Genomic DNA, 9736 nt, shown 5'->3' with positions numbered 1-9736 from the left:
TAGGGCCTAAAATTGAAAATTAACCAAAATTATAATGCTGAAAAGAATGGAAGAGGCTTCAGAAGTACAGCTGGTAGTGGGGCTCACTGAATTATTCAAATGGCACTGGAGAGAAAGCTACCATACATTTAAACCAACAGCATTTCTGCGTGCCTGTGTGAGTGTGTGCATCCTCCAGAAACCCCTGCTCTGCACCCCCGAGCTGGCCCCTGTGCGGGCTCACCCTCGCCCCCGCAGGAGGGCGGCGGGTGCCCAGGTGAGCGAGCCCCGCAGCCCGGGGAGCCCGGCCCGGCCCGGCCCGGCCCGGCCGAGCCCGGCCCGGCCGAGCCCAGCCCGGCGGGTCCCGGCCCCACGGCCCCCGCAGCCGCTTTAACCCTTTCGCTGCAGCCCCCGAGTGGGGACGGCGGCGGGCGGTCCCCCCCCGCTGGCGGGCCCGGGGAGGGCGGGAGGGGGGGGGCTCGCTGCTTCCCGTGGGCTTTCGGGGGGCTGCTCCTCGCCTGCACGCCTCGCCGGTGCCAGCGTGGGTGCCGGCACGGAAAGCTTCTCGGCGCGTCGTGCCCTCCTCCCCCACGAGTGATTTCTCAGAGAGGCTTAAATAAAGCCCGGACGACCAGCAAGCAGGCAAACAAATAAATGGTAATGATAAAAAAAGCCCCGTGGCTCAGCCGGGCGGGAGAAGGCGAGAGAGGCAGGCCTTCCCGGGGGCAGGGAGGGGGCGAACGGCAGCGGCGGCAGCGCCGGCTCCCACTCGCGCGGCTGCCGCCCCGGGAGACTCTCGTGAAACAGCGTCATCTATGGATGGAGCGGCGCAGCTCCCCACGCCAGCCGCCCAACCTGCCGCCGCCGGGCTGCCAGCGCCGGCTCCGCCACCGCTTGCCCGCCCGCCCGGCCGCCGCCGGGCTCCGCCGCCCCGGGGCCGCCGGGACGGGCGCGGCGGAGAGCCGCGGAAAGGCGCGCTGCCGCCGCCCCGCTGCGGGGCCGGGCGGCCGGGGCCGGCCCCGGGGCTCGCACGGTTTCTCCGCCGGCCGCCCGGCCCCGCGCCGCCCCTCCGGCCGCCCGGCGGGGCCCCCGCCGCCCCCCGGCCCCGGCGGCAGCGGGAGGGAAAGGGGGCGCGGAGCTGCCGGGGTCCGGGCCGGCGAGGGAAACCGCCGGCGCAAGAGCGACCGCGGAAGCGGGGGAACGGGCGAGGACGGAGCGTGCCTCGAAGGGGAAGGCGCGAAGCGGCCGCGAACCGACCCCGAACCCCAGCGAGCCCCGAAACTTACCCCCTGTGAAAATCTGCTAAGCAAGGATCGGGGTCTAGAAACCTATACTGAACAGAAGCAGTGGAGAATATTTTTCTGAGTCTCAGGGCAGAAGCTCTTTCTCTATATTCTTGGTTGAGTGAGCACATCCAGGTGTGAAATTGTTTGCACACCCCAGCACCTCTTATATTGCCAGCAAAATTAGCTGTTATTACTGTCACTGTTTAGTGATGGTTAGCTTGATAAAAAAAAACTGCTGTAATCAAGACCTGGCGCATCTTTGCAAATTACAGATAATTGTAAACGTCCAGATTATGATAATAGCATCCTAATCCAGCCTGCAATATAATTATTACAGAGTGTTACATCTGAAACTGTCCAGTAGGGCTAATTCAGCCATTATTTAGACCCTATTTTTGCACTGCAAATGGGTTGCTGAGTTGAAAATGTACGATTGTAATTTCACGGGGTACTCAATGAGTAATGGTATAGGGAGAGAAAAATACAAAAGTGAAATGTGAACAGTAGCGATCAAATCAAACTCTGAAGGACAAAAGACTGTTTGATTCATAGGGAATGAGAAGAGCGGGAATTAAGAAAATAGCAAATCAGTGGTCTGCAGCGTTACGTGTCCAACTCCCGACGAGCGGAGCCTGATGTGCAGGCAGGGGCTGAAGCTTCGGGCTCCCGCCTGCATCAGTCCGCCTCTCGGCTCGCCTCTTCCCGGCACTCTCTCCCCGGCACCCGAAGGATCCCCGGGCTCCCCACCCACCCCCAAAAGCGGGCTCGCCCTTGTCGTATGCCTCCTCTCAGGTGACTGAACGTCACTTTCGGGCGAGAAGCCTCGGGAGCCTCGTAACCGGGCGGGGGAGAGCGCGGGGTGCGGGTGCGGGGTGCGGGACGCCGGGGCCGGGCACCCTCCGCGGGAGGCTGCGGAACCCGCGGCCTTTTGCGCTCCCGCGCACCCGCTGGACCAGTCGTCAGGGGTCCTTAAGGAAATTATCACAGAACCGACTCAATTGTAATTAATTAACCAAAAGAGCCCGGCTAACAGGGCTACCTGCAGCTAGCGAGGTTAACTCATTGGGCTGGTTCGCTTGCGGCTCCTGATTAGCTTTTATTAACCCTGGACGCGAAATACACGAGCCCGCTTCATTGTAGATGGGCCAAATCATCACGGCGCGGTCGCTGCCCCGCCGGCAGGTACGGGCAGGGCCCGGATGCGGGGGGCAGCGCCCGGGGCTGCCCCGTGGCAGGGGGGTGCCGGCCCCGGCCCTGGCTGGCCTCCCCCCGCTGCAGCCGCGCCTGGCAGCCCGCAGCCTTCCTCTGCGCGCTTTTCTCCACGGGAACTAATAAAAATAACGCGAAGAAAGGGAAAGGAAAGCTCAGTGGATACCGCGAGGTGAAAGCCCTATAAAACGCGTTATACGGTGCATATCGAGGAGACCGTAAAGATTTCCCGGGATGGAGGGCCAGCTCCGCAGTCAGGCAGACGATGCCGCTGCAGAGCATGCAGCCAAGTCAGGACCCGGCCCGGCGAGGCTCGCTGATCCCTGCTGCAGAGCCCAGGCTGAGGTTTAGGCAACCTTTCCGGGACTGCCGAGGGGCAGGCAGCAGCGGGCGGAGAGCGAGGAGCCATCTCCAAGCTCCTGCTTGCCAAGTGCTGAATCAGTCGCAGCTTCTGGCCGGACCCGGCTCCCCGGGCCCTCACCTAAGGGGAAACAGGGAGGCGAGGGGGCCTGGGAGTTTTTCCCGCGGCCTTGAAGTCGTGTCCGTGGAAGGTGTTCAGACAGACACGCCGGGCGTGGGTGCCTGTCGGGAATTTATCGGGTCTGTATTCCTGGCAGATGAACCATTGCTTATCCTCCCAAATCGCGCCTAAATAGACGCACCGCCGAACAAAGAGCAGAAACATTTAACGGGTGTAACACAGATTCTCCCTAAAAAAAGAGATAGAAAGGGAGGCTTAATGTAAACTACGCGGTTCCTATTTTCACGGCTCTTGTCTGACCTATAAAACAGGTTATTGCGTTACTGCAGGCAACCGCTCAGATGCCTGAAAGCAAGAAGAGGGGCTTCTCCACCCCCACCCCACCCCGACTTCCCTGAAGCAATAGCTCTCCTTTCCGTAATCCACAACCGAACCACCTAAAGCCTGTCAGTCGCAAAATTGCGTGGTAGAAATCTTTAATCGATGCCACATGTGCGGTGCACGTTGGGGATACAGCGCTGCCGGCGGCGGAGCGGGCAGCGCCCGGAGGCCCGGGCAGGCAGCGTGCGCCGCGGGGGAACGGGGCGGTGGGGGAGGCCGAGGGGGCGAGAGAAGCGCCCGGCGAGCGGGCTGCCGTGAGGCGGTGACAGGCTGGAGGGGGTGGGTTTTTTCCCCAGGGAGGAGGGGGAGGGAAACCGAGCCGCTCGGCGAGGAGGCAGCGCTCCCCGGAGGGAGGCTCTTCCCCGCCGAGCGGTGCGGAGGTGCCCGGGCGGGGAGCAGCGGGGTCTCTTTGGGGGGCCGGGGAAAGGTGTTCCCCCGGAGTCCGTAGGCGGGGGTGGCGGGCGGTCAGCTGTGTGTGTCTGGGTGTGGGTGGTGTGGGTGTGCGCCCCATCCGGGGGCAAGGGCAGTGGAGGGGGGGCTGGATCTGCTGTGGGTGGGAGAGCCCCAGGGGTGCAGGCAGTATCAGGAGCTCTCGATCTGGGGCAGCTGGGGCTGCAGGCTGCTCTGTGTGTGTGTCTGTGTGTCTGTGTGTCTGTGTGTCTGTGTCTGTGTGTCTGTGTGTGTGTCAGGCCCTGTGGCTCAGCCCTGGAGCCGCTCGGCACCCACAGGAATGTGGCTCCTCTCGGCTCCCCGAGCTGCCCCGGCTCCACATGGAAGTGGCCGCCAGGAAAAGAGAAGGGAGGGGAAGAGAGAGGGGGGGGGAAAAAAAGCCCCGAGCCAGCAATCCGCCGAGCCCAAACCCAGCGTCAGACAAAGGACAGTTCATCCCATCGCTTTCCCGGGGAGGCAAGGGGGAGGCCCGGACAAGGCAGGCTCCCTCCGGCCGCCGCCGGAGCCCCGGGGCTGCGCCCGGGCGGGGAGAAGGCGCCGGGTTGTGCCTGCCTGTGTGTACGGGGACGGGGGGGACAGGAGCATCCCCCTCGGCCCGGGGCTCTCGCGAAGGGGCGGGCGGCTGTAGACCCCGGGTGTGCATTGGGGCCGGGGCCACAGCGATGGGGTGCCCCGGAGAGGGGCATCTCCTAACCGGGCCTGGCTACCCTCTCCCGGGAAGGTGTGCCAGGCTCTCCCCGAGCTGCCCAACACCACCCCGAGCTGGGAGGAGGAGAAATTAAGCAGGGAGAGGGACCGGCATGGAAACCGAGCCGAGCCGACTCGGCCGGCTCGGAGCGGGGAGCGGTGCCAGAGCCCAGGCTGGCCGGGCAGCGCCGGCAGTGTGAATTCCCATCCCTGCCCGGCATCCTGCCTCCGGCATCCCGCCTCCCCGGAGCTGTTCCTGCGCTGTCCGCCCGAGCCCTCCCGGCCCCGCAGGTTTCCGTAACCAAACAGCCCCGCGGCAGCTCCTCAAAGAAAAGGGTGGGTGGACCGACCTGGGAAATAGACTTCCATCTCTTGTGTCCAAGCCTTTCTGCAAAGGGAAGGGACCTCGGGGAGGGGACAATCTCTTACTGCAGGTTGAAAAGAAATATTAATGCTTGTCTAGAGGGAAACTAGGAAAAGAACGGAAGAAAACGAAAAGGTCGGGCTTTTTTTTTCTTTGCACAGGGTGGAAGTTAGCAGCAGAGACAAAGCCGAGCTTTTCAGCAGCCCCAGAGTCGGGGAAAGTCCCTGAAACCTTGCGAGTGAAATGAGCAGGAGCCGGTCCCCAGAGCCGCTGAGAGGACGCGGGGAGCGGCGGGGCACCGGCGGCAGGGCGGCCCGCTAGCCGGCAGCGCCCGCCCGGCAGCGGGCAGGGGTGGGCAGCCGGCGGCGGCCCCCGCCGCCCTGTCTCCGGCACCCACGCACCCCTCCCCGGCGTGCAGGCAGCAGCTTCACCGAACAAACTGGTCTATTGTACTGCAAGCCATCTACCAGCCCCCAAACCTGTTACAGAACAGCAACCCCGGGCTTCTTTCTCCGGGGAGAAAACACGCACACTCACACACACACGCACTCATACTCACGCACACGCGCAAAACATGGCAGGCAGGAGCGGAGGGAGAAGACAGGAGGGGGAGGGCGGCGGGGAGGAAGACTAGAGACAGGTAAGTGAGCCCCAGGGCAGGAGCGTGCCTTTTCAGGCCTCCTCTCCCGGCCCTGCCAGCGCTCTCCCCGCCATCCTCGGGTGACAGGGGGTAATTTTTTATCTCGGGGATCCTTCCAGCGACGCCTTTGTCACATTCATTGCTGCCGCCTTACCCCGCACGGCCGTGTGAATTCCCAGCGCGGCTCCCCGCTCTCCCCCCCCACAACGGCCGGGGAGAGGGGGGAGCCCCGCGGGAGCGTGTGCCGCCGTGGGGGCCCCGCGGGCCGGCTGCTGCCGGGGAAAACCCGGGGTTTCTGCTCGGAGAGGGGCCCACGCTCCGTGCGTGCCGCCACGCTGGTGCTCCGCGCCCGTGGGCAGCGCTCCGGCCCCCTCGCTGCAGCCGTGCCCCCATCCCCGCCCCGGCGCACCGGGGAGCGGCAGCGACGGCTCCGCCGCCCGGCTTTTGCCCTGAATGGTGGAGACAGAGATAAAAACCCCAAAGTACCTCCGCAAAGTCCCTCCTTCAGCCGGAGCCGCCGCAGGCTTTTACCAGGAGCAAGGGGAGCGGGGCCCTCATTTTATCCTTTTCTCATATTTAGTGGCTCCCTTTGACGGAAACGTAATTTGTATAATTAGCCGAGCGCACACGGGCGACTGATGGGCTGTGGAGTGTGCAGCTCTCGACGCTAATTGCTCTCAGGAAAGGATTCAGGGCGGCTTAAGGCGCGAGATTTGCTTTCTAGCGTTAGGACGGGCAGCCTTGCCTTCAGCTTAGATCACTGTGCGGTAAGGTGTCCGCGGTCCTGCAGAAGCCCCTTTTCCAGCGGGGACGGAGCGTGGCCGCCCCTCGGCTCGCCCGCGGGGACCTGCAAGGGTCAGATCCTGCCAACACGCCCGGGCTGCGGTGGCACGGCACGGCACGGCACGGCGACCCAACGTGAGCGCTCAGGATCGGGCCCCTCAAAAATCCCTCTTTCCTCGCTCGCTCTCCGCAAGCAAATTGGCGTTATTATTTTTTTCTCTCTTATTAATAGGAGAAGGGGTAATTTGGAAACGTTTCTCGTGGTCGAAATAATTTTATTTTATTCAGAATATACAGTTTAATTCCTCTATCTACAATTATTTACAGGGTTAAAATAACATTGAAAAAAAGTCTCTGGAAAAGTTGAGGTCATAGATTTCAAGGCACCATTGATAGTGTCCACAGCTGAGCCAAAAAATGTCCGTATTGTATAAAAAAGGGTTTCCTTTGAAATGCAATAAGTTACATGCACAAGCTTTACACATTTTAATCTTTTTGTTTGTTTCTTTTCCCTTTTAAAAATCCCCCATATGCATTCCTTTCGTTATTATTCCTTAACAGTAAAACACAGGAGTCCAAGGAACAACCAAAAAAAAAAAAAGAAAAAAGGGTCAGACTCTAATAAATTGTCCCAGAGGCCAGCGCTAACGGGTGCTGTAGGGAGCCGTGGGGTTGGAGGTGGGAGTTGATGGAGTTGGCAGCGGGGTACCAGGAAGCGGAGCTCTCCAGGTAGCTGGATGCAGGGGACGGGTTGGAGTTTGGAGGGTGAGCGTGTGCGTGGGCATGGTGGCTGAGGGAGCGGGACGAGCCCTGAGGTTCCCAAACCGCAGGTGACTGTGGAGAGTTGCAGGCCATGGGGTCGCTGGAGCTGGGGCTGTGCTCCGGAGGCATCTCCCCGTTCTTCATGATCTTCTTGATCTTGGATCTTTTATTCTGAAACCAAATTTTCACCTGGGAGGAGAGGAGAGGGGAGGAAAGAGGGAGGGGGGAGGGAAACCGACACCATTAATGCCTGCCTGGCAAGCCGGCGCTCCGCGGCTGCGAGGGACCCGCTCCCCGCCGCCCTCCCGGCCCCTCCGGGGGCCCGATCCGGCCCTTCCCGCCGCGCCGCGAGGGGACCCAGAACTCTGCGGCCCGCCGGGCCGAGCTGGGCCGTTCCGTGCCGTGCCGGACCGGGCCAGGCCGAGCCGAGCCGAGCCGAGCCGAGCCGAGCTGAGCCGAGCTGAGCCGAGCGCGGTACCTGTGTCTGCGTGAGCCCCAGGGAGGCGGCCAGCTCGGCCCGCTCAGGCAAGGCGAGGTACTGGGTCTTCTGAAACCTCCTCTGCAACGCCGCCAGCTGAAAGCTGGAATAAATAGTCCGGGGTTTGCGCACTTTCTTTGGTTTGCCGTTCACCATCCTCACCTCGGGCTCCGCCACCTCCTTCTCTGCACGGGCGCAAGGGCGGGAGAGAGACAGACGCAGACGTTAAGGCGCGGGTCCCGGCTCCGCTCCGCTCCGCGCCGCGCAGCCCGCGCCCCCGGCGGCGGCGTCCCGCCCGCGGGCCGGGCCGGGCCGGGCAGTGCAAGGCAGGGCAGCGGCGCCGGCCCGACGGGCCCCCGCGGCTCCCCCCGGGGCTCCCGCCGCCGGGCGGCGGCCCCGCGCACCCTCCGCCGGGCTCCCCGCGGCGAGGCGGGGGGGGCCCCGCTCCCTCCGCGCCGGGCCTGGGCCACCCCCGACCCTGCTCCGCCTCCCGCGACCGCCCCGGGCATCCTCCGCGGAGGGCGGCGGCGCCGGGCGCGCAGCGCTGCGCGGGCGCGGGCGGGAGCGCGGGGCATGCGCGCCCGCCGCGGGAATTGGGAGGATTACTGGTGCCCTGCTGGGAAGAGGCCGGCCCGGAGCGGAGACCTACCCAGGGCACCGACCGCTGCCCCCGCACGCCCGCGCCTTTCCCCCCGCCGCCGCCGGCGTGTCCCCAAGCGCCGCCGCGGCCGCGCTTGTCCCAGCCAAGCCCCAGCCGCTTGGCTTGGCTACGGGCTTGCTTTTTTTGTTTCCCCCCCCCGTTCCCCTCTTTTTTTTTCCCCACAGCAACTTACAAAGAAGTAAATGGAAAGCGCTAAAAACGCGGCGCTTTCTGGTAAAAAGCCCTCCCGGCTTCGCAGCCCCGCCACGGCTGGGCTCCCCCTCCCAGTCTCCTCCCCCGCCCCTCCAGCACAGGGGGAAGGAAACTTTCTTTGCAGCCGCGAACCTGAGTTTGAGACACGCAACAAGACTCGGCTATTTTTCCCCCTCTTCCTGCCGGGGAAGGAGGAGGGAAGCAGCCGTGGGGGCCAGGGGCAGCTGACCGACGTTTGCTTCTCTAAGGCACTAGTCCTAGGATTTGTGTTCTAGATTGTGCGGGCTGCTCAGGAAAACCAGACCCAGTTTTCGTCTTTTTTTTTTTTTTTAACTTTCTTTAATTCTTCCCCCCCCCTTCTTATTTTTTAAATTGATTTCTCCCTGTGGTTCAGGGAAAGCTGCATCCCCGCGGTCCACGGAGCAGGGCTCTGCCGGGCCGCGCTCTCCCAGCCTCTCCACGGCCGCGGAGGCTCCCGCACGCCCCCGGCCCCGGCTCTCACCTGGCTGGCTGGCGGAGCTCTGTACGCGGTTGTAAGCCCCGCCGTACTGGTGGTAGGGGCTGGCGTAGCTGTAGTCAGCATAGGCTTTGGCAGGATAGTTCCCAGCAGATCCGTTCATGCCGTGGTACTGATACTGGTAGGGGTTGAGCGCTTTGCCGTAGGAAGCCGAGGTAGGCGAGCAGTAGCCGTGCGGGGCTCCCCCCGCCGGGCTGTAGTAGTCGGAATCCGTAGCCGAGGACTCGGGTAAAGTGGGAGATTCCTGGGACGGGTGGTGCATGGCTGCGGCCGTCTGGAAAGGAGCCTGGAAGTCGCCGGATCTGATGTTGGGGACCCTTCTGTCAAATACTCCTGTCATAGCTCGGAGCCGGCGGCTGGCTGGGGCTGGCTGCTGGGGCTGCTCGGGTCTAAGCAGACATGTCTGGGGGAGGAGGCTGCGGCGCTGTGTCTGTCTCCGGCAGACTGCTGGCTGGGGCGCAGCATAGGCTTGGTTAAATCCTTAATTGCGCTCTTACGCACAGCAGGGTGGATCGGGTTCCATTGGCCAGAGCAATCGGGAGCAGCGACACCCTAACTCGTCCAACTAGTTTAGCACAACAAAGCTTCGGCTTAAAAAAAAGAAGGAAAAAAAAAAGGGGGGGAAAAAAACCCGTCCCATTCAAGCTCTTCTAAAGTGAATACCAACAGCGATCTCCGAGCCCGAGCGTGGCGATCGGGAGGTTTCCGGCTCCCCCCCGCAGCCGGCGCGGGGGCTCGGCCGGCGCCGCCGCCCCGCGGGCGCGCAGCCCGGTGCCCCCGCGCCTGCAGCCCCCGCGCCCCGGGGAAGGCCGCGGCCACGCCGCTCGGAGCCGCCGGCGGTCCCTCTCGGCTGCGCTGACGGCTTG

At 63.5% G+C, this 9736-nt stretch overlaps 1 protein-coding gene across 1 annotated transcript; it reads right to left on the bottom strand.

Moving 5' to 3' along the window:
* Positions 1 to 6560: 6560 nt before the first annotated feature.
* On the bottom strand, positions 6561 to 9360 carry DLX5 (distal-less homeobox 5). Its single transcript, XM_072851490.1, has 3 exons — positions 8856 to 9360; positions 7501 to 7685; positions 6561 to 7211 (listed from the first exon to the last, which is right to left on the bottom strand). The coding sequence occupies exons 1-3, from the start codon at positions 9208 to 9210 to the stop codon at positions 6879 to 6881; spliced, it is 873 nt and encodes a 290-aa protein (XP_072707591.1). The 5' UTR covers positions 9211 to 9360; the 3' UTR covers positions 6561 to 6878.
* Positions 9361 to 9736: the final 376 nt, after the last annotated feature.

This window comes from Ciconia boyciana, chromosome 2, assembly GCF_034638445.1.
Source record: "Ciconia boyciana chromosome 2, ASM3463844v1, whole genome shotgun sequence".
Lineage (NCBI taxonomy): Eukaryota > Metazoa > Chordata > Aves > Ciconiiformes > Ciconiidae > Ciconia > Ciconia boyciana.
This window is presented reverse-complemented; position numbering and strand designations above follow the sequence as displayed.